The sequence below is a fragment of the Manduca sexta genome, chromosome 5, assembly GCF_014839805.1.
Source record: "Manduca sexta isolate Smith_Timp_Sample1 chromosome 5, JHU_Msex_v1.0, whole genome shotgun sequence".
Lineage (NCBI taxonomy): Eukaryota > Metazoa > Arthropoda > Insecta > Lepidoptera > Sphingidae > Manduca > Manduca sexta.
Genome location: NC_051119.1, coordinates 10,031,075 through 10,056,679, shown reverse-complemented (window position 1 = coordinate 10,056,679; position 25,605 = coordinate 10,031,075). Strand labels below are relative to the sequence as shown.

The following is a 25,605-nucleotide window of genomic DNA, read 5'->3' as shown; positions in this document are numbered from 1 at the left end:
ATTACACATAGCTATCTATAGATATAATATAGATAATACACTGTTATGTGTGAAAGCAACTGATATAGATAACATTGGTAAAGCTTTGTGACATTATTTTATTTTCATTGTCATTTGTAGGAACAATAAATTGTTACATTTTAGGCTATGTTGTAGACTAATCTTAATCTGAATGTTTATAAGAACACATAACCCACACCATAATACACATATTGGCATTATATAGAATTAAGAATGCAATTATGAAGTCATCTCTGACAATTGGAGAATAATACTTATATAAGTATTTTTTAAAACATGGAAGCAATTTTGAATACCTATATTATTGATTATGCAAAATAATTTGGAGGGAAATATTTTCAGTTATCTTTAAACAAAAAGAATTTAAAAACGATCGAACGATCATAATGTTATTATAGTAATGAACTGAACTAAACTAGTTACATTATATATTATGATTCAGCACCGTATTTGTACACCTGTCACTCCCACTCCCCATGTCTCCATCTGTCCCTGATTTACCAAATGTGTTACAAATTAAATATTTTTCAGTTAGGGTCTGTTCAAGTGTTACGTAAAGCAATTTTTGAAGGTTTTTGACCCCCCCCCCCCCTCATGTAACGCGCCGTAACTTTTTCCTGTACGCCCCCGCCCCTCTCCAAAAGTTACGTAACTCTAAAGTGACATTTCTTTGTGTTATATTCACAATTATTTTACGCAAAAATCCGGAGTCGCTAAAATATGTTTGTTATTGTTTTAAAATAATAAAAAACAATGTAACATAATGCTTTGTACGAAAGCCCCCTCCCGCCCCTGTAAATCATCGTAACGTTCTACAAGACGCCACCTCTCCCCAAATTGCGTTACGTAATACTTGAACGGCTCCTTATTATATTTTGTATTAAATTATTGATTTCGGGCTGGACACACCAATGAAAATTTAACCAAACAGACTAAAAATCAATTGTTCTTCTTTGACATTCCGTTTTCACAACGAACCACGAAAAATATTTTTTATTATACATTCCTTTACTTACCTATAGATAAGCCACGACTAGCGGATCGCCCGCGCGGAAGAGGTAGCTGGGGGTGGGCATCGATATACACGTAGTTACTTTCTGCTAAAATAAATTCCGAGGCGAGATAGACCTAATAATGTCGACTGTAATTATAAGATAATGTCTAATGTACTTTACTTGCATTCTTCTTTAAATCGCTAGATAATTGATTTGTCTAGGGTATTTAATATTATTTTATTTTAATTTTACTTTTATCTTTATTATGTTATTATTATTGTAATTTATTATAACATATACATGGATATGATAAAACGTGACTTATACTAGAATCATTTATTTAAATATAGACAAAAACACATAATTTTGAAAAACAGAAATATTGTAAAATTTCGATTCATGACTGATCTTCTTTTCTTAGTTTAAAGGAATCTATATTGTACACCAGCTGTTTGGCTTGCTCGTTTATTTTCTTTGCAGAAACGAAGACTGATGTTGAGAGTTCCTCTCGGGAAATATCTTGGGCAGCTTAAATCATATGCGTTTTCTTTTAAGCGTTCGTAAAAACTACACAACTGCGCTGTGCGGGAACCGTTTCCATATCTATATATATAAAAGAAAGTTGTGTTAGTTACACTATTTATAACTCAAGAACAGATGAATTGGCTGAAAATTGGTGGAGAGGTAGCTTAGAACCAGGAGATGGACATAGGATTTTTACCCCGTTCCCACGGGAACGGAACGTGACATATGCCGTGGTATAAGAAAGCAAAATTTGGTATGGAGATAGTATAAGACCCTGGGAAGGTTATAGGCTACTATCCCGGGAAAATATATAGTGGGACTTTTATCCCGGAAAACACCTTCACGCGGGCAAAGCCGCGAGCAAGAGCTAGTATATTATAATTCTCTTTGGGGAATCGTGAGCACACTGAGAAATGTCATTTGACCTCTGTGTCCCGTACCCATGCCTTCACCCCCGTAACATCGCCCCCCAACCTACCTTTTGCCGCGCGGGCGATCTGCCAGTTGTGTGGTTTATCTATAACATCATCATAACATCACATCTTACTTTCATGATAGCCCATTTTATCAGTGTTCAATAAAAACAAATTAGTACTTGACGTAAATTATTTTAATGTTTCTTTCGTAATTACAAAACAGTCTTAACATTAAATTACTCTAGAACTGCAGGGTCCAGTCTGTAGATCGAGACGCAGCAGTAGGAGACGAGTGGCGAGCGGCTAGCGCCCCCTTAGAGGCTATTGTTTCAACCATGATTAAGTAAGTTCTTATTACACTGGACGAGCGTCACTCGCCGCTTTGAATTCGCTTGCAATGCACCAGTGTGACTAGATCCTTACTTGAACACGGATGAAACTGCGCCTTACTGTACTTAACATATCATACACAGCGGGTGGCAGATAGAGGAACTATGCTATCTTCAGATCGATCGCGAAGTTTGGCTTACAGATGATTTGATTGGTTCTTGATTGATCTGAATATAGCATCGGATCATTTATTGAAGGTCTTGTCCGAGTTTATTTAAATAAATATATATTTCATTGGAATCAACTTAGTGTTTGCAATTTGATCATTGCAACTGAAGAACCAGGCGGTCATTAAACTCAGCGGTATTTTTTTTTTTGTATTTCGCGATCTTCTGATGTTTTTGTGGAACAGTTTAATTTCATGCTTATTGCACGAAAGCCGGCCCGAAGTTGATTCGTAGCGGCAGGGCGTCACAATAATATTTTTCTAAAGTGTGACAAGGGTGTAGACAACAAGTCAGTGTCTCGACTTCAGTTCAGTGGAGATGATTATCCTTCGCCAGTCGACACAATTATGCCGGCCTGGTCGTGACTGTTCATAAACAGGTTGATGCCGCAACGCGAAAAAATGGTGTTTGGCAAGCTTCTAAATATTAAGGCTAGCGTCAAATAAGTTTGCAAAGTCGAAAATAATGGAGTTGCATTAAAGTATCGTCAGCTATACATTTACTGAAACTGTGTTCATTAGGAACGCGCCAAGCTGACTCACTGCGCATATAAGAATAAATACGATTCGACTCGGCGAACTTTGACTTTGCTCTAGTCGACGCCGCGCCTTATACATAGTTTATTTTGTGTGAATATGAAGTACGATTAGTTTCTTGATACACTTTAGCAATTATCGTATTGTACACACATTAAATGTCCAATTAATGCTACAAAATCATATTTCATACAATTGTAAGTCAATAAATAAGAACTGGTCAAAAGTTGTCAAAAAACCCATCCAAATATCCCCGCATTTATACTAAAATTGCTGATATTACGCTAATAAAGTGTAAATAATAAACACGAAAATATACTAACAGCCTAACTTAAATAATTTCTTAGGTATACGACAAATAACACATTTAACAGCTAGATACACGGTTTACACTTTATAACCCCATACGAATGGGGAATAAAAATCTTAAGATCAACATTGACACGTAATTCAATGGCACAAGAGTAATAATTGAATGCCACAGATAATGTGTCTAACCAATAGGATTGCATGATTGTGGTCGTTTGGAAGCTAAGCTATGAAATCAAGCGATCTGATTGGTGGGTTGATACATCCGCAGTTTAACGTACTATATATCTGGAATGGTGCCCTCTCACAAATACAGCTAACCAGAGACAATAGTTATGCATAATGCACACAGTGATATGACAGTTGCAACCCTACAAGCACTTCCAGTCCAAAATTTACGAAAATTGGCACTATTCCTCAATACTCGGAAGGCCACTGAAATACGTATCTTATTTCGATTAGCTTAAAATTGGATATATATTGACAAACTTATAATCCTCTGCCATGCCTCAAGTATAACAGATGATTGTTCCTTACTCCACTTGCGGGAAACGCCGATATAGCCCGATGAATGATCTATGTTTATTTATAGTGATATTCTTTAGCCGGTTGAACAGCGTTGGCCAATTTACCTGAAAAAAATAAATAAATAAAAAGATGAAATGACTTGCGTGCGATTTGAAAGATATACAACCTTTATCATTAAACAATCCCAATTTTAATCTCCGATCCGATCCCGTGAATAAACCAATTAGAAATATAAGTCATTTGTACCCACGTAAAAAAATATTTGTTGGTTGGTTTACTTTCGCGATGGACTGAAGAAAGGGATCGGAATCGTTTATTGTTAACCGCGGATAACAGAGCAGTCATTGGTCAGTAAATGTTGGATAAAGTTTAATTTATTGGATTGAGAGCAACATTTACGGATTTGAAAAATATTGTAGCCTGTTTAATTGTAAAGTATTATGTGACTTCTTTCTTTGCCTCCCACGGGTATCCCTCCTCGGTTTAAATATTTTTTTTACGCTAGGCAGCAGCTTTAGCATTGCCAACGTCCATTGGCAGCGATGACCACATACTATCTGATTGGCCGTTTGTTTACCTTCGAGGGTAATAAAACATAATTAAAAGGACGTGGTTTTTATGTAGTATGTCGTGTGTGTAATTTGTTGGTGTGCTATGTGTGCAATGTGTGTGCATGTATGCGGTGCGTCGCGATACTGACTCTTGCAGCGCGGGCAGGCGCGGCGGCGTGCGCCACACGGCGGAGGAGGTGCGCTTGAGACGCGCGCGCTCGATGTCGGGGAAGATCAGCCGCAGGTCCGGGCTGTGCACGCGCACGCTGAACAACCGGTCCACGTGCGCCGCCGCCACGCCGCTCTGCACCGTCAGCTGCAGCCGACGCGCCTGCGAACAACACATACACCTCATTACTTATATTTGTTACATCAACCCCGAGTTTGGAACTTGTGTCCGAAATGGAGACAGTAACAGTATGGCATAAAGTAGCCCAGTTGTATCTGGGCCTTTCAGAAACATAATAAAACTTAACATCTCATGTCTTCGGATGACCATCGCAGTGGAATGCCAAAAATGCTTTGTAATTCCAGGGGTTTGAAGGTGTTTCTGGAAAATAAAGGCGTGATGTATTAGTGTATTGTGTATAAATGAGTGCGCGTTACCTTAGAAGTGGACCAGTCTGGCACTGGTCTCTCCGGCGGGTCGGAGTCCTCGTCCGAGACGAGGTACTGGAACCCGTCGCACATGTACACCGGCTCCATGTGGTGTGCGCCCACGCCGGTGGTCACGCCGTTCACAGTCTTCAGCGGAGTGTGCACTGATAACAAATCATCGATTTAGTGTCGATATTTATGGCCATCGATAATCAATACTGGTATAAAAAAGGCTGAAACAAAAATAATAAATGCGATCATTTTCCGAATCGTATCGATACTTTTTAGTATCAATACCACTATATATTTTTGAAGTTCACTCAAATGCTTGTCAAGGATTCTGTGCAATAAAACAAACTAAAGGTATTTTTGCATTTAAAATAATCACACCTTATTAATGAGTCATAAATATCTAAATAATACTTACTTTTATCCTCGATCCTGTGCTTCATCTTCTGTTTCTCCATATATTCCTTCTGCCTTTTCTCTATCTCTTTCTCCATCAAGGCCGCCTCTTTCCTCACACTATTGCATAAATATATGACTATTTAATATTTTTTCAATCAATATAAATTAAATTTAAATAAAATATTCAGGATACTCCATTATGGCGAAAGGTCCACATTAGGTAAGGATAATTAAATTCCTGCCAGCTTTCCTTTCGTGATTGATGTAAAATCTAATTAAGATAAGACCGATTTGCAGACCTCATTTATGCATATAATTAGTACCTATAAGTTGTGTCGGGTTGCCTTTAGGAAAATTTCACCCTACACCACTGATACTCAGGATTCAATATGAGTCCAGTGTATGATTTTTCACCTTATGTGGTATATGATCGGTCATGTCGCTTACCACCAGGCGAACGGCTTGCTCATCCGTCATCCAGTTAAATCAAACAATGTGAATTTTAACATGCGAAAATAGTGTCGAAATTCGCAGTGACAGTATTAGTAGTTAACAGTTTTGTAGCACGGAATATATTGCATAGCGATTTTATTATGCGCGAATAATTATGAATGCTTATGTTACTTAATCTAATATTAATGTAAGTCCTACTTCTCTGCCTCTGTGAGTTGTCTTCGTCGCTGCTCGTCCGCCTTGCGTTGTTCGCTGGCGAGCCTCTGCCGTCGCGCTAGTTCCTCCGCGCGTCGCCTCTCTTCCGTCTCGGCTACTTTACGCGCAAGCTCCATTTTTTTCTGTGAAACGTACAACGTACAATTAATTTCTTCGCGTTACAATATTTTATTCATTTTAATTTATCACTTAAAGACAGTTTGGACAGCCGCATAAAATAATATAGAGAGTAGTGTGTTGGGATAAGTTTGGTCACGGCATTTTATTTGATCCAAACTTATTACTAAATTTGAAATACAACGCGACCTGTAGTGACATTTTGAATGTTCCAGAAACATTCGAACATACCTTTGCTCGCAGCTACGCTCGCGTGAAAAAGTCTTTCCGGGACTAACATTTTCCCGGGATAATAAGTAGCCTATAGCACTTAGGAGTGATGTAGCTCCCTATTAGGTCCCGAGATTAGTGCGTTCAAGCAAACAAACTCTTCATCTTTATATGAGTACTAGCTTTTGCCCGCGGCTCCGCCCGCGTTATAAAGTTTTTCAGGCTAAAGTTTACCGTTATAAAAGTAGTAGTTTCCCGGGAGCCTATGTTCTTCCCAGGGTCCCAGACTGTCTCCATGCCAAATTTCCTCTTAATACGTTGGGTAGTTTTGAGTTTAACACATTCAGGCAGACAGATGCAGCCGGGAACTTTGTTTTATAATATATTTTTTAGAACTTTTTAAGAGGAACAATCCCGTCATACATCATTGTTGCATAACTTTAACCGTTTACGCAGCGCACGCAACGGAAGCTCTCATAACTAATAAATTGTCCCCGTTTTTGCAACATGTTTCATTACTGCTCCGCTCCTATTGGTCATAGCGTGACGATATATAACCTATAGCACTCCAGGAACAAAGGGCTATCCAACACAAAAATATTTTTTCAGTTCGAACCGGTAGTTCCTGAGATTAGCGATTACTGCTCCGCTCCTATTGGGCATAGCGTGATGATATATATAGCCTATAGCATTCCAGGAACAAAGGGCTACCCAACACAAAAAGAATTATTCAGGACCCTTATTCTGTATGATAGTGTAAACTCGTAACGCGGCCGTGTCATGTTATCTTTGAGAAATGTGCGTGAAATGGTATTCTGTAAGCCAAATTTCTATAGTCCTAAACATGATGTGTTGTGTTACGTGCTTGTTACGCACTGTTAAAATAACGTGCGGGATAGAGAATAAGGGCCCAGTTCAAACTCCTAGTTTCTGAGATTAGCCATTACTGCTCTGCTCCTATTGGTCATAGCGTGATGATATATAGCCTATAGCACTTCACGAACAAAGGGCTATCCAATGCAAAATGATTTTTTTAGTTCGAACCGGTAGTTCCTGAGATTAGCCATTACTGCTCTGCTCCTATTGGGTATAGCGTGATGATATATAGCCTATAGCACTCCACGAACAAAAGGCTATCCAACGCAAAAAGATTTTTTTGTGATGATATATAGCCTATAGCACTCCACGAACAAAGAGCTATCCAACGCAAAAAGAATTTTTCAGTTTGGACCGGTATTTCCTGAGATGAGCCATTACTGCTCCGCTCCTATTGGGTATAGCGTGATGATATATAGCCTATAGCACTCCACGAACAAAGGGCTATCCAACGCAAAAAGAATTTTTCGATTTGGACCGGTAGTTCCTGAGATTAGCGCGTTCAAACAAACAAACAAACAAACAAACAAACTCTTCAGCTTTATATAATAGTATAGATATAGATAGACGTGTGTGGTGTACCCGTTCGATGTCTCGCAGCCGGTCCTGCCGCCCGCAGTCGAGCTGGTGCTGGCGCTTGTCCCGCTGCGAGGCGGCGGCGGAGTGCGCGGCGCGTCGCTCGCGCTCGGCCGCGTCGCGCGCCGCCGCCGCCGCTGCCATCTTCTCCTCGCGCTTCCTGACACAACACACAGTTTTAATCCCGATATAAATAGTTGCTGAGTACAGAAGAAGTCACGATTCCGGTGTATTCATTACTCATAATTCATAGTAAAGTTATTAGAGATTACTTGCTAATAGTCTAAATGAGTAATTAGATTATGTTACACTAAGCAGAGTTCATATTGTGGTAATGATTCAAGGAAAAGTATTATGTTTTTCGTAGTGACACAACTAACATACATTCTGTGTAGTCTTAACTTAATGAGATCTTAAACATGTTCTAAATAATTATAACCAATAAACGATACCAATCTTAATATTTAATCTGATCCCGATTAAAACAATCAAAGCAATTTGAAAGCATCTCAAAAAATACTTCTAAATTCCGTTTGATTTAGTATCGCGATGTATGATTTATTGAAAACGGTCGACATTATCCCATTCCTATGAGTAAAGGAAACAAAAAAGAGAATAATGTTGGTATCGTACTTCCGCTGCAGCTCCCGCTTGGCGTCGAGCAGGGCCTCCTTCTTCCTGCGCGCGTCCTCGCGGTCGCGCTCCTCGGCGTCGCGCGCGGCGCGCAGCGCGCTGAGCTTGGACGCGGACGACGCCACCTTCGGCACCGGCACCGCCGCGCGGGGCTTCACCGCTGAACTCGACGTCTGCAATGCCACAACATTCACTTCCAATTTCTCCATTTATTTTTATGTAGCGAACCAAAAGTATGAATTACATAAATATTTTTTTACAACATGACTTACAAATAAAAAGGTACAATGAAATCATACAAATCAAAAGCACGCATGACACTTAGAAAAATAATAATCATCGTCATCATCATTTCGTCCACAGCTGGATATAGGCCTCCCCCACTGAGCATCATAGGGATCAGTTCTGGGACGCCCTCGTCCGTCGGTCGTCGACCCTCACCAGGTCGTCGGTCCATCTCGTGGGGAGCCTGTCTACGCTGCGTCTCCCAATTCGTGGTTTCCACTCCAAAACTTTTCCGCCCCAATGGCCATCAGTTCTACGACCTATGTGCCCTGCCCATTGCCACTTGCCACTTTATAACCTATATTATTACAATATAATTGATTTATTTAAACGAGGGACGGATACAGCATAAAAATTATCTATCAGCTAAACGTAAAAGTAAATGTAACTAATTCTTGTAACAATATATTGACAGAAGGAATTTCTAAATGCATTTACTCTAGCAGTGATTTTTTATACGGTAAAAATTCCATGAGTAAGTTTACTTCTGCAAGTTTAGTTGCTAATCTAAATCTCGCATTATAGTGTTGGAATTTTTTTTAGTATCAAGCTTGGAATGCAAAACTGCACTTGGTATATGGCAATAGACCCGCCCTCCATTACATGGGACCTAACATAGCTAACAAAATGACTGTTTGATACATCTCTGCCTGCCCCTAAAACGGTGTAAAGATGTGATGTAGTATTAGTAAACGCACCTGATGCTGGGGCGGCTTCCCGTTGAAGATCATGTCGTTCATTTTGTGCAACGTGTCAGACGACAGCACCGCCTTCACTATCTTATCGGGCGGCGTTTGGTTCTCTACTGGGTCCTCCTGCACAAAACGAGTACATTGTAAGCTTTTTGTCCATTTAAAAATGTAATTTCAGCAGAAATATAATGACAGTGGAAACTGCAATTTATATCTATAGACGTATGGCTGGTATTAGTAATCTTTTAGTTAGTTTTAGCAGTAAACTATAATGCAATGGTAAAAATAACCCAATCAAAATTAAATCTTTTGGCATGTCAAATAAGTTTTGTTCTGTTTGGTCTATTTTTGGTGTCGATCCGAAGTTTGCTTTATACTAAAATCGGCCAAAAAAATATCAATGATGACATTGAAATTTCCACCTTATGTCTATATACATAAGGCTTATATGACACAGACTCAGCAGTAAATAAGACCTAAAAATAAGTGGTACTTGTACAAAAATGATTATTTAGTTCACCTTTTTGGCCATGGCTCTGGTCTTTGTGCGAGTCACTCGCGACGCCATCTCTTCGAACTGCTGGACCTTCTCTTTCACAGCAGACCTGGACATTTTCAAAAGAATAGTTATACAATACTTATTTGAATAGCGTAGGGTTATTTTTACTAATGACTCAATATTAGGTTTACTGTTTCATATAATAACTATGTTAACATTCTGGTTTGGTTCACATTAGGGTCCGCTATTTGGAACATAATACACCACAAACTCCGTAGAGGTTTGTTTTTGAGGACGCCCCTTAGTCTACTAACTCGATAGGATTAGGCAGTGGCGCAAAATAGTCCTCCCATATTTAGCTATATTATGTATACCGTCTCTTGATATGATAAGGGGCGAACCAATTGGGATATCTGATACTACAAAGTTGACACTGAGCAGAAAAACACCAATATAACTTTACCGATCTTTGGAATCTGTCCCGAAACCACAACACAGCAAATGTGATATTCTAAGTTTAGACCACCTAGTTCACACAGCAATCTACTGACTTCAATAATTCTATACACAAGCGAATCGCCACAAGCCTTAATTCAATATTTCCAAAAATCAACTAGCCATGATTGTTACAAAAATTTGCGGAACTCAAATTCTGTAAGTTTTCCTACTCATCTACAACCAAACGAGCAAGGCAGTCGAATATCAAGAAAAACCCATTTTAATATTGTATATAAATACTCACGTGGGTTGAACTGTAGGTGGTTGTTTCGGAGGTGGCGTGTGCGCAGAATCGCTGTCGTCAGTAATTAGAGAGTTGTCATCCGTAATGTCCACGCCTTTCGGATCTGTTCAGAAAAATATTATCTATAACATTGTAAATTACATGCGTATAATGGATCAGATGGTCGCTTCAATTAACTATATGGAAAATTATTAAAAACAATGGTTACATTGGTATGGTGAAGTCGGGCAGCTGATAGCTTACAACAGCCTATGTGCAGCTAACAATGAGTAATATATCATTAATACACAACTGTTCTTGGGATTGTTAATACATGATGGCAGGTGCAGTGATGTTTCAATGTAAATAGAAATGTATTAACCTTTTTACTGATTCGAAAATGAATTGGTTCATAATTATTCTTTATTCAGACAACAAAAATGCATAGTATTTTGTTTTATAAGTGCACAGAAGTGTCTCCACTGCACCTGGTAGTAAGTGGAGTAGGGTCCAATAGAATGTCAACTGACGAGAGATGATTGCCCCTCGGTCGACACAATTATATTAGGATACTCACAAAGCATGAACATTCCCTACTATAAGTATCTTCTCAGATACCAACAGATGGCGCTATCTTTGCAACAAATTTAATTTTTCCTATAATATCTTGCGAATGAGGCAATATATGATTGAAAAAAATCCCCTGTCTCCATGACACGTGTTCGTATTTATCGCGGTGTGTTAAAATGTCGCGCGACATGTGTGCCGCGTGTGGGTCCGTGTTGACCGCTTTCACAGCTACATCGCGCTATGATTTGAAGCAGTTGCTAGTATGTATACTCTAGCCAAGTATTTTGTGGATAGTTATTACGTTCAATCTTTCGATTTAATAATCTATTTTTGCAGAGTGTCTGGTTACGGATGCTTTTATAATTGAATAGGCTTTTTCGTGTTTTATTATTAATATCCGATATGCGATATGGCTCATCTGTATGAAAGGTCGTAACACATTCCAACTCGGAGAGGCATCGTCGCCGTATTATTAAACTAGCTTTTGCATGCGGCTCCGCCCGCGTTATAAAGTTTTTCGGGCTAAAGTTTTCCGTTATAAAAGTCTCGCTATATATTTTCCCGGGAGCCTATGTTCTTCCCAGGGTCTCAAACTGTCTCCTTACCAAATTTCATCTTAATACGTTGGGTAGTTTTTGAGTTTAATACGTTCAGGCAGACAGATGGAGCGGGGGACTTTGCTTAATAATATATTTTTGTAGAACTTTTTAAGAGGAACAATCCCGTCATACATCATTGTTGCATAACTTTAACCGTTTATGCAGCGCACGCACGGAAGCTCTCAACACTACTAAATTTTCCCCGTTTTTGCAACATGTTTCATTACTGCTCCGATCCTATTGGTCATAGCGTGATAATATATAGTCTTTAGCACTCAAAGAACAAAGGGCTATCCAACACAAAAAAGATTTTTTCAGTTCGAACCGATAGTTCCTGAGATTAGCCATTACTGCCCCGCTTCTATTTGTCATAGCGTGATGATATATAGCCTATAGCACTCCACGAACAAAGGGCTATCCAACACAAAAATAATTTTTCAGTTTGATCCAGTAGTTCCTGAGATTAGCGCGTTCAAACAAACAAACAAACAAACAAATAAACAAACTCTTCAGCTTTATATAATAGTATAGATTAGGATCTACACAGGCTGATTTCTGAACGCGACACACTTACGTGGGCCACTATGGCGGATATTAACATCTTATGTACGGTGGTCACTTTCTGGGCGGATATGAAATATATCCTACCACCAGCATTTACCCCTCGGCAGTCGACACAATAATGCCGGCCTGTTGGAACCGGATATACAGGCTGATCACTGGAACGCGACACACTTACGTGGGCCACTATGGCGGATATTAACATCTTATGTACGGTGGTCACTTTCTGGGCGGATATGAAATATATCCTACCACCAGCATTTACCCCTCGGCAGTCGACCCAATAATGCCGGCTTGTTGGAACCGGATGTATACAGGCTGATCCCGAAACGCGACACACTTACGTGGGCCACTATAGCGGATTTTAACACATTGAATACGGTGGTTGCTATCCGGGCGGATATAAAATATATCCCACCACCAGCATAGTATATAAAATGTCTTAAGCCATACCATTGTTGAGTACTACAGTTGCGTCCATGGCCGGCCTTGTTTCTAGCACCACTGTCTCGTTCATATTCATCTGAAGACAACAAATACAATATCATTAGACATAGCATCTTATGTTTACATAAAGTCATATGTACCATGTTAATATTATAAAAGCAATAAAAAGTGATATTTGGGTTTTTCTGCTCAGTATCAGCCCGGAGTCTGGAATTTGTGCCCGATATGGCGATAGGCTCGCCCCCTATCACATCATGGGACGGAACATACTTGGCGAAAAGTGGGTGCCCTAGTTGCGCCTCTGCATACCCCTTCGGGGATAAAATGCGTGATGTTATGTATGTATGTATGTAATAAAAATGTACAATCGTATTTATTACAATGAATATACGCAATATCGTTACTACAATGGGAGCGTAACAGGAAACATTGCTATCTCCCTCGCACACTTAGGCCATTATATCTGTGACATCAGACAGTAAATTACGAATTCTTTTAAGACATCCTGCTGTAATCTGGCAAAAAAGAGTGGTTTATTCTATACTTACAGTTTTCTGCGCGGGCGCCGTATGTCCGTTTGGCAGTATAACAGTCTTGTCCATGTCTGTGACAGCTGGCGTGTCCTTCAACACATGAGTCTCATTCATTATCTCCTTTTCTATCGCGTCCACTTCTACTCTTTCCTTCTCTTTGTCTTTTTTCTCTGTCTCTTGTTTGTCCTTATCTTTAATGTTGTTTTTCACTTTGAGCGGCAGTATCGGCGATTTCACCTCTGGTGCGGACACCCTCTCTTCCTTTGGTGATACAATGGGTTCTGGCTGTGTCTCTGGTTCGGACTCTTTATCGGTATCGACGTAACTATGGGACGATACAACGAAATGTTAAAAGACTATTAGAATAATGTATATTATAGTAAAAACAATACGCTTCTTTGACAGTTGTGTAAGATCGAAAATAATTTTTAAATTCTATATTATAGTGGAAAAAACAGCTTTTGCTTAATTATGTGACATTGGTTAGAACTGATATGTTGTGATACTTACGCCGCCTTTTGTATTTTTCTTGTTCTCTTCGGTCTTGGTTTCTCAGTGGAAGATTCTATAAAATAAAAAATAAAAAAAATGTCAATACATATAAAAATAAAACCTAATATGTATAATGCAAAAATTATAATTATATTTTATACTTACCAATTCCACTGAGTATTGAAGCCTGTGCATCCTTTTCTACATCGCCATTGACTACATCAGTTGGTTTCTGGAAAGAAATGTAGTGAAGTAAATCCACAGTTTTTTTTTTTATAATTTATTAAAATGAGTTTCTGTTTAACCTTAGTAGTTGTTACCTTCTTTGCCCTGGTCCGTTTGGGCCTAGCGTCGGTGGGCGCGGGCTCCTCCGCCTCGGCCTGCGTCGCGCGGGAGCCACGTGTGGACCGCGGGGCTGCATAAGACACGTATAATTTTGTATACAAATAAGAAGTCTATATTGTCTAACATATTAATTGAATCGGATACGGTGTGTCGTTGGGAAAAACCGATGTGTGAATAATTGTAGCTCTGATACATATTGCACACAAAACTTTCTTAGATTTGCCTTAACTTAATTAATGTGCTACATGCATGATATTAATTTCCATGGAACTTATACAAAATGTAACAAACCGATAATGACTTTGTAATTTACTTATCTTACTATTTAGATTATTCTGAAACCTTAAATAAAAATAGATTAAACACCTATTTGAGGAGAGAACCAAAATTTGGAGTGTAATCTAAACAAACACTAACCCTAGCTATAGTCATTATTATATGTTTTTATTGTATCCTGTGTTTAAAAAAAAAACAAGAGGGTAGTCTAGATTTTTTTTATGAATGTTAGCTATGTTCAACCGTGGTCATTGGACATACCATTGCTAACAATAAATACAATAATTTGATATACTGTCCAATTTCTTTTTAGGTTATCCATACATTATACTTAATGGTATCGGTATTTTGATTTCTTATGTTTATGCGAATGTAATACATTAAAATACAAGTTATTTTTCGTATATTCAGTGCGCGTTACCTGCCACAGGCGCGGTGTCAGTCTGTTTCCTGGTGCGCGTGGTTCGCCGCCTGCCGCCCTCGTCTTCGCTGCTTTCATCCTCCTTCGGTTTCTCCTTCGCAGCCGCTCTGCGTGCTTCTGATTTGGACAATTAATTATTAATTTAGCTATACATATACATAGCACAATACATCTGAATATACATAATATAAAATAGACTAGAAGTTATATTGAGTTTTCTTTACAGTATTACCTCAGAGACTGAAACTTGTTGCATAAGGCAAACAAAATACATAAAACTAAGTTTAAACGCAAGTTTTCGAAGTAAAATATTTCATAAGAACCAAATGCTTTTTACAGTATCTGAAAGTATTCAAAATTTGCAGAAGTCAGCTTGCCATGTTTGTTTACATGTTAAAAATTGCTTGCGAAAGTCGACTTGTGCAAGTTTTCTTGCCTAAGTAATACTTACTGGGCAACGGCACTGGCGGCGGTGGCATGGCGATATCGTCCTTATCCACCTCCTGTTTGATCGGGATGATGAGAGGCAATGATTCCATCTCCATCAACTCTGGCTCAGGAGGCAACGACACCTTCTCCTCTTTGACTGGACAAAGACGTTAATTCATCAGTTATAATCAATAACACCAGCCTTGTATGATAAAATGCCCTTTGCAAAGCATAGACCCATTCCACTACTGCCAGGGTTTTGGCTTTATCAATAGTGCTGGGATAGTTTGGGGTAGCAGAATTCATATACAACTCTTATGGAGAATGCACAGGTTACATAGGCCCTCAGTTATACTTATTAAAAAATTTTACATTTATAGCAAAAAGATATCCATTTTTTTTTGCTTTAATTCAACCAAATAAGTAGAAGCAAGCTGCCCATCTGATACTTAATGACGCAATTGCATACAAATTTATGATTTTAAGATTAAAGTTACCTATGTGCACACCAAAACTTCCAACCACAATTCAAAAATGAATTAATAAAAATAATCTACCCTGTTCTTTACGGCAACTGCCTATCTTCGTACCATATTACATTTAAATTAATTTAGCATTCTGAGTTGATTTCTATAAAGCATCCAAATATCTTCATTGTTCACACAATTCTTCATATTATACATTAATGACATACTCACTTTGTATGATCGGCTGTGTGTTTTCCTTGTCATCGTCCTTGCGGCGCCTGCTTCTCGAAGACTGCGGTTTCTCCACCTTCTCTGTCGAGTTCTCACGCCTCAACTTTTGTGTTAAGTTAACATTTACCTGCACATTTTATCATATCAGTATCATAACATTCCACTCATATTGGAATGAATATAACAAATAGCAAAAATAGTTACTATAACAATAATGGCTCTAGCTTTTTAAAGGATACAGTACCATACAACAAAAGTCAGAAATCACAAAAAATTGGGAATAAGCATAAGAGTCTAAGACTCACTGGAAAAACTTGATTAACATAATAAAGCATTTTATTTAGTATAATCTAATTTATAAGATACAATCAAAGATATAATCCTGTAATTGTATGTGATACAAAACTGCTCTAAGGTCTTGAGTTTGAATTCCAGGTTAGGCAAAATATTGAGTTTTTCTCTTCACTATAAGCCCGGAGCCTGGACTTTGTGCTCAATATTGCAAAAGGCTCACTTCCTATCACATGATGGGACAGACACATATGTGAAAGTAAGTACCCTGTTTACCTCCTCCTACTCCTTTAAGGATAAAGGTGTATGTTGTTTTCCACTTTTGTTTTGATATTTTAATGATGGAGTTACACAGATCCAAATATCACAAGAACAAATTACAAATTGTAAAGACACTATAGACCCTAAAAGGAACATACCTGTTTAGAAATAATGCTCTGTGCTTTAACAGAAGCATTTCGCTTTAGTCTCTTGTCCTGCTCCGGACTGAAGACATCGTCCACCTCATTCTTATTCCGCTTTTTAGATGCCCTCTTCGGCTGGTCAGGTTCACTCTCCACTGAACTCTTGCCCGTTGTCTCCGTGACTGATTTGGCGCTAGACCTGTGCTGCGAGCTGGCGTCTGATTTTGTTGATTCATCTGAAATATTGTTTTTAATCAATAATATAAGTTTGAGGACTTTATGGTATCTTTAAGATTGAGGTGAATTTTATCTATGATGCTCCAAACTGAAATAGATGAAATGATTCACCCTTTGGTCATGCAAGGCTTGAAAAGATCTATACCAAGTTTTATTTTTATGCAAAGTAATGACAGGACAAGCAAGCCTTTCTCTTGATGAGTTTGCTAAAGAAGTGCTCATAATAGCATTAATGCCACCCAGAGTGTGTAACTAGAGTGACAATGGCAAAAGGTCACGGGCCCCTGGTTTCAAGGGGCCCTAAGAATAAGGGCCACTAAGAATGACAGAATTAACAGCTTATTTCAAAATTTTTGATTGACAAATTGTTCAAAAACTCCCCACATAAAAGTATGCAAATGAAGGTTAATCAATGTGGATTTAAATGTTTTCCTGAACTATTAATTTACTTTTCCCTTACACTATGCAAGAAATTCAGAAACTCAAATAATGTATCATATTAACAACACGGTAATAAAAAATTGTGTACTACGAAGCATACTTAAACAAAGTCATATAGTGGGTTCTAATAGTACTTATCAAATTAAATCCAAAGACATACGCCAATAAGAAATCACTGGTCCAACCACAATATGGTGCCTTGTATATGAGTTTAAACTAACCAATTCTAATAAATCTTGATGGCGTACCTTCATCCTCGTGTATACTTTGGAGTGTTGTAGTATTTTTCTCCTTTTGAGTTTTATCTCGCGCCTTTCCTTTCGCTTTTAAAAATTCCTCCTCAAACTTATCCAAATTGTCAAACGCAATCTGCAATCACATTCAAAATCACTGAATCACAGTAAAATCACCATCTTCTTATTCTAAACAAGACAAATTTGCAATCAGTTGATATTTTAAACGAAACAGCAAACTTTAGGACGAATTATAACACTGACACCATATTTTTGTAACAACACATTTACCTTAAGATCATCATTAAAACTTTTGATGAAAGCGTTTGGTATTTTTTTGATTTTAGGTAATAAATCATTGAATATGGACATAATTATTATAAAAATAACACAATTACAATCTTTTAGATTTGACAAACGCCATAGAATACGAAACAAAAACCGTTTGAAATATGAAAACGGCGCAGTGATGCCAACATCATAATGTGTAACATGCGTTCAAATCTCAGGTTCAAATCAAAAGCATGTTCAAATTATGAAATTTTAAAATTGCCCATATTTTCAAATATTGGATTTATTTTCAGCTTAGCAACTTTGTTACGCCTGTAATAATGCAACGTCATATTTTATTTGTTATCCTAATGAAAAAGTACATGCATAGCGAAAATTTGCACAAGGTCTAATTATATGTAAAAACGGATCCAAGTGTCCTACATATTATACAAGTGCATAATATAATCTAATCTCTAGTTATCACTGTTTGGGAATAATATTATGAAAGATATCAAGTGCGATAAGTAAAGTTTCTTTTTCATATTTTTCAGCTATTGTTTTCTTTTATTTATTTTATATTTGTTATCGCTATAGTAAAGTTATAAACGCCCCACCGAGCTGCGCCGCGTTATACAGTAATGGCCAAAAAGAATAATGTTTTATACATATGAAAGTAGTGACTTTCTCTTTGCAGAAAATTAGACGGATTTTGCGTACAATTTATGTAATTTGTTTATTATATTGCTAGATATTTAGTCATATATATTAGAACGCATTACAAGAAATACCTAGTACCGATGTCAATTGATATACCGATTCATAATATCATATCAGTGCATCCCTATTCCCTATTATTGATTAGATTTTGCCAACATAAATGTCATAAAGTGTTACTGAAAACCGAAAATGGACGAAAGCGGTGTTTCATAAAACTTCGTTTGAATTTACTGAGACTTGTTGAATAAGAATAAAGTTATAAATTGTAAATGTGCGCAAATGATAGTATTAAGAAATTAATAATGAAGATGGCGCCAGGGTAATTTAATCACAGACATACTGTGGATCAATACTTGAAGCCTGAAGGGAGGACATTGTTACCAGAAAATCCTCTAAAGAGGTAAAATATTTGAATACTCGTGCATTAAATTACGTGAAAATGATGAACAGGGACAAACGTGAGCCGGAGTACCCGACGGAGCTGGAGTCGGAATTCATATTACGGCTTCCAGACGAACCTGCGAAGATACTCAGAGAAGTGTTGAAAACGGGCGACAATCTCAAGAATCGCCTCACCATCCAGATGGACAACGACATGAGGCATGGTGAAGTACGCTTGGATCACTGGCTCATGCATGCCAAGATCGTCGACCTGCCGACCGTCACAGAAGCTCTCAAGACCATTGACAACAAAAGCTTTTACAAGACAGCAGACATCTGTCAGATGATGATTTGCAAAGACGAGCCTGACCAACCATCTACGGAAGAGGAGTCACCTGCTAAGAACAAAAGAAAGACCCTTATAAGGTAGACAAGAAATTCTTGTGGCCCCACGGCATAACACCGCCGACGAAAAATGTTCGCAAACGTCGCTTCAGAAAGACGTTGAAGAAGAAGTATGTAGAAGCTCCCGAGATAGAGAAGGAAGTTAAGAGATTGCTCCCGTGCAGACAACGAAGCGGTCAGTACCACTTGGGAAGTCATAACAGAAGAAGATGAACAGCATCCAAAACAAGAGCCCACCAGCACTGTAACACACATTAAACCTGAAAAGAAAACCAAAGCTGAACGTAATCCTAAGCGTGAACCACCTTCAGATGCCACTAATCCGGAATCTTCAAATGTTGTAGACATCTTTGGAGGCGCTGTGAGTGACAGTGATTTGGAGGATGAAAACATCAATGTAGAATTGGAAGACAGCCATCTGTCAGCATACGACAGCCGTCTCTCTGATAACAGCTCCATGCTCGGGTTGGGGGAACAATCAAGCCGTCGGGAACTGCCAATTGAATTTGGGTCACACATGTTCCAGTCTCCAGTTGCCCACAGCAGTAAGAATTTCCCAGGTCACAGCCGATCAGTCACTCCAGCTGCAACTAGTGTCAAGGGTGGTAATGTTTCCTCTGAGGAAGAAGATGATCAGTCGAGGGATATGTCCAAAGAGAATATGACTTTACGTATCGAACAACTCAAGGCTGAAGTTGAAGAATTAAAGCAGCGGAGGCAAAGAACTCAGCACGAGATAGCTGGAATGGAGAACTTGGCGCTGCGCCAGCGATTCCAAGACATTTTGCATACTCTGAACCAAGATATCATGTACAAGGAAATGGAATACCAAGGCATGGTTACGCTTCAAAATTCTGATGATATATGACATAAAAAGTAAATGACTGCTAACTAATGCAGTCATGATTGAGCCGGATCAGTCTCGTGCCCGATTGTGGCAATCAAGATGGAGAGAAATGGGGGTTTTACTAATACATTTACCTTTGTTATGGATGTCTAGTATTTGATCTGTAATCTGATTGTCTAGTATCAGTAGTTTCTATGGCATTGTATGTTTTAAACATTCTGAATATCTATATACTTGTTTACTTAGGGTACTGTATGTATACATAATCCTCAAATGTGCACATAATATATTCAATAATTTTTGCACAACTTATGTGTAATAATCAAATATGTTTTACATTTCCATAACCCATACCATGAATTTGTATTAAACCAGTGTCGCTCATTGTATGGAGCATTAAATTTTAATGGATTTTATGTAATCATATCTCGGAAGTTGTATTAATGTTGTATTTAAAATACAGTTGTCATATATAAATTTGCAGATGATGAGATAAGGCACCATCAAAGTATTATGTATATTAACTCATGACTTAGAGTCTAGCAATATGTAACATATATATTATAAACTTATTATACCCTAAAGTAGTAAGGTGATCTGGCTTGTATATCCACTGAACATATTGTTCCATGACATTGTATACTGTAATCAGGAACTCCTTACTAGACATAGAAGATTATTCAAATAAAATTTTACAAATTTGTCCTTGGAATGGTAAATATACTATTTATGTATGGTATTATGTATCTAACATGACTGAAGAAATGGTTGGAAAGTGAAGAAAGACATTACAGAAGTAAAGGGAGTGAGGAAGATGTTTAGAAGGGAAGGAATATATTGGGAAGAATGAACAACACATTGCTGTGAATTGCTGAAAGCTGATTGGGGTCACCCAAGTAAATTGTGATGGCAAGAGAATGAGAATAATAATTAAATATTAATAATAATGAACTAGTCTGAACTTTATGCTTATACTATTTATGATCTATTATATCTTTATGTGAAATAAAGGAATTTTAAAACTTTGGTGTTTCTTTTTTTTTAATGCTAGCCAGGTAGAGCGTAGAGTGTGCATACAGCATGAATGCATAAATATTCATTTTCCATATCCAACGGCACCTTAGTTATATTTCAGGTATTCTGGGTGATCATGGTGGATTATCATATAATATCGAATGACCTACTTGCTGTCGGTGTATGGCCCATTTTTTAAAACATTACATTATTCATAACATAACATTACATTCATTTCTTACTCTGCGGATTTACAATTTTTTACATGGAATTATTATGTAGGTACTATAATATAATATTTCTTATTAATGCTGCAGCGTAGTTGACGAGACTCGCTTTAAGAAATGTAAAAATCCCTAGAATATTTTTTTTTATTTTAATTGCATGGACCAGTGACTAATAGCGCGGAGAAGGAAGGGGAGGTGGTTTGCACGCGTGACTTTTCTTGTTTTGCAACTGTTTTTCAATTTTATTTCCTACACTTCACTCTGTCTGGTCTCTAAAGGCTGATCGAAGTCAAATGGCTTGATAGTAGAGTCTTTTACTTCCTTATTCATAATGTAGATGGCGCTAGTATATTGTCAGATAAATTAATTTTCTACTTTCACTTTGAAATTACTAATACATTGAATGATTTTCTGAAGACATGTCCATGTAAAATTTGAAGTTATTTAATTTAAGAGAACGTTAAACAAACCTTTAAATTTGAATATCTACAAAATAGGTACCTATCGACTTCATAACATGCTTTGAACGAATCTGTGGAATGGCTTAACAAAAATAATTTAATGTTAAATATTTCTAAAACTAAAATCATGTCATTTAAACAAAGAATTATTTCCCCTGGCATCAATTTGACATTTAATGATGAAATTATTGAAGAAGTCTCATGTACAAAATTTCTTGGCTTAACAATAGACAATAAATTAACCTGGAAAGACCATTCGTTAAACTTAATCAAGAAACTAAATAAATTTTCTTTTGCTCTTTACAAACTTAATAAAGTAGTCAACCAAGCCGCCGTAGTTACTGCCTATTATGGGTATGTTGACTCAATACTGCGTTATGGAGTTATTTTCTGGGCTAACTCGTGTGAAAAAGAATCCATCTTTAAGGCTCAAAAAAGGTGCGTTCGAAGCATATGTGGACTTAAATCAACCGAAACATGTAAACCATACTTTAAATCGCTTAAAATATTAACTTTACCTTGTCTTTACATATATGAGACCGCACTGTTTATAAAGAAAAACAGCAACATGTTTAAAAAAGCATCAGAACAACGTCAAATAAGTCAAAGATCCAATTATCAATATAATTTTCCTTTAAGAGAGTCTAAAACTGCTCTGTTGCATAAAAGCGTCTTCTGCATGGCTCCAAAGATTTATAATAAATTACCATATAACATAAAAAAAATTAAATATAATACAATTCAAAAGACAATTGCATAATTTATTATTAAACAAGTGCTACTATACAATTGACGAATTCCTTGCTGACAACTTTAAGGCAAAATAATTAATACTAATTACATTTGAAATGAATAATATTATTGTAAAATTTCATTATTATAACACGGTGTAGTTGTAGCACTAATGTAGATATTATATAGTGTTACATAAAATTGTGCTATTTTGGGCATGTGTAATACCTTTGTCACTTTGTGTGTATGGAATAATTGTGTACACCCGTGGGGGTCGATTTTTGTAGATCTAAATTATAATGATACCAACTACTGTACCAAGAATCACACAATAAAGATTTGATTTGATTTGATTTGATTTGAACATACTTAGGTCTTGTCTCTGTACGCTATAATAACTTAACAAAAAATATCATCCCTATTAAATCTTTTCATGTCCATTGGATTTATATTCTTCTGACGTCCATGCCGTACCTACCAATTAAGTATAGCCTAACTAAGAAAATGGAACCCTAGTCTTGTGGTTCCACTTCTTCAGCTATATGTTTTACGCTTTAAAGTTAACGTTGTCAGTGCAAGAGATTTATTCCATATTTTACAACAGGAACTTTTGCAGTGTAGACTATACTTCACATACATTTAATATTAAGTATGAAAAACTCTTTCAGTATTACAGCAATCCGTTGTAAAAGCGCGACAAACGTTATAGGATAATAAAAGTTTATGAATTTTATATTATCACCTAAACATACATAGGCATTAAGGTCGCAAAATTACGATTCAGCCGTCCGAGGCCGCCTGAGGTTATATAGTGATAACAGATTTTAGTGGAAATAATATTTTTTATTTTGATATCTACTGCATAAGCTTTTATGGTTTAATTAGTTAATTATTTATGTACTTATTATCTATAATATATTAATACGTGAAAAAATCTTTGTACATTTTTTTATCTACATTGCACGATCGGATAGTAATATTCCGCGTTATATAATGCCAGACCTGTATTATATACTGTCCCACTACTAGCTACGGGTCTTCACTTCTAGCGAGCGCAGTGGAATACCAAACAATACTTCGTAATTCAAGGTGTTGGATGGTGTTCCTACCGTTTATGGGCGGTCGTATTGCTTGCCATCCGGCGAGCGGCAAGCTCTTCTCGTCATTCAAAGCAAAAAAAATAATTAAAGAATACAATTTTAGAGAATTGCAACCAGTGAATATTAGAATTGACGTAACATAGCTTCTCTTCTGCCAGCCTGCCTGCGCAGCCGAATATTTCCGGAAACACCCGATGTCGTGGGCTATTATCTGTTATTTAGTGCAGTAAAGCAATATCGTAACATGTAATCGAAATTTGATCCTAACGAATAATAATGGTATAATTACAATATATTTTGTGTTAAAAAGATCATATTATTCTTTGAAAAAATCGCTGCCCGGTCATAGAAGCTTAACAAATCTAAGGTTTAATGTCTTTGTAGAAACCCAATTAAAATCTTGGCGCTACTGGTATTTCACTCCAATCCTTATACAATTCATTGTATAATGATTTATAACATGTTGTTTAATCCCATCCCAGTTCCCGTTCCTCCTTTTTTCGTTTTTTTACGAGCCCATCTACAAAGTGTAATACAGAAAGATAAATTTCTTGGCAAACCGTACAGAAAATGGTCGATTTGCATGTAAATTATTCCGAATCACCCTGTTTACAAGGATCGTAGCACGACATGGCTGTAGTTTCGCTCGAATGTGTATACGAATAATGCGTGCGCACAAAATGATAATACTTTCGCGGTACATATGTCTTAAGGGCTAATTTTTCTCACACACACGCCTTTTATAAAAATGTAAGCAATTGGACGCAACTAGTGCACCCACTTTTCACCGCATGACTTCCGATATTGATGTGATAGAGTGCAAACCCATAACCATAAATTGATACATTTAATATCACTGCTCGACCGGGGACTCGAACTTGAGACTCAGAGCGGTATCTTATGAAATATAAAATTCAAAAAATTGCGCGTAAAATTAGAAAATTTAAGAAAACTTAACGACAATATTAATTTTACATAACGGTTAGTGGTTTGAAATAATTGTCAGCGATCGACAGAATGCGCGCTTGGATGCATATTTAAGACAGGACAACGTCCGTCGGGTCAGCTAGTATTCAATAAAGTAAATATGAAAAATATATATACACCGTCAAGAGTTACAAATTAAAAGTAATTTTTCAATCATCAAATAAAACTATTCGTAAGCTGATAAAATGTGTCAATTAAACATGATATTGCTACTATAAACGTGTTAATCCATGTTCTGCCTGTTATGTTTAGTCAGATTATAATTTATATGAACGTGAACTTTTATCTAATGATTGAAATATCTGCTGTTAACGTCAAGGTAACATAAAAAGACAAATACCACCAGAAAATGAAAACAACGCATCTATCTTCTATAGCAATTAAATGTACTTAAATCGACTTTGTCTATAAGGGCTTGGCGAAAGAGGTTACGTTATTACTATTTTTCTCTTTTGCGTAGGATAACCTAATATTAACTATAGACCGAAAACAGAGGGCTATTACGTACGAAAAGAATTACAATATCCTATCATTTTGTACATACATTTAGAATAATTTGCATTTTAAAGTATTACGTATTTATAGCAACATTATTTAGTTATCTTCTAAATTGTGTATGTTAATGAAGTGGATAATGTATTCGAATATCTACTATTAAGTATTTAAGAAATTAAATAGTTAATATTGCATCTGAAATTTTTATTAACTTCCGAAATATGATATTTTAATGATACTAAAGTCGGGTATTGTTAAGTAAGTGCTT

At 37.1% G+C, this 25,605-nt stretch overlaps 2 protein-coding genes across 2 annotated transcripts; one reads left to right on the top strand and one right to left on the bottom strand.

The window, feature by feature from the left end:
- Nucleotides 1-2,133: 2,133 nt before the first annotated feature.
- On the bottom strand, nt 2,134-18,163 carry LOC119190923 (inner centromere protein A-like). The gene is made up of 21 exons (XM_037444353.1): nt 17,990-18,163; nt 17,714-17,834; nt 16,803-17,023; nt 16,093-16,219; nt 15,417-15,551; nt 14,966-15,082; nt 14,244-14,338; nt 14,089-14,155; nt 13,942-13,996; nt 13,447-13,756; nt 12,905-12,974; nt 10,743-10,845; nt 10,022-10,106; nt 9,508-9,624; nt 8,525-8,697; nt 7,898-8,051; nt 6,095-6,234; nt 5,463-5,560; nt 5,045-5,199; nt 4,588-4,769; nt 2,134-3,991 (listed from the first exon to the last, which is right to left on the bottom strand). Exons 1-21 carry the CDS (start codon nt 18,068-18,070, stop codon nt 3,988-3,990), a joined length of 2,610 nt encoding a protein of 869 aa, XP_037300250.1. The 5' UTR covers nt 18,071-18,163; the 3' UTR covers nt 2,134-3,987.
- Nucleotides 18,164-18,719: 556 nt separating this feature from the next.
- On the top strand, nt 18,720-21,347 carry LOC115455934 (transcription initiation factor TFIID subunit 7). Its single transcript, XM_030184746.2, is given in 3 exon segments — nt 18,720-19,473; nt 19,476-19,630; nt 19,632-21,347. Coding segments are annotated over 3 exon segments (1,212 nt in total). The 5' UTR covers nt 18,720-19,127; the 3' UTR covers nt 20,343-21,347.
- Nucleotides 21,348-25,605: the final 4,258 nt, after the last annotated feature.

Coding starts and splice junctions, on each gene's coding strand:
- LOC119190923 (XM_037444353.1), bottom strand. CDS start 18,070: ATGTCCATATTCAATGATTTATTACCTAAAATCAAAAAAATACCAAAC. Junction 17,024..17,713: donor AAGTATACACGAGGATGAAG/GTACGCCATCAA, acceptor ACAATATTTCAG/ATGAATCAACAAAATCAGAC. Junction 14,156..14,243: donor AACGGACCAGGGCAAAGAAG/GTAACAACTACT, acceptor ATTTCTTTCCAG/AAACCAACTGATGTAGTCAA.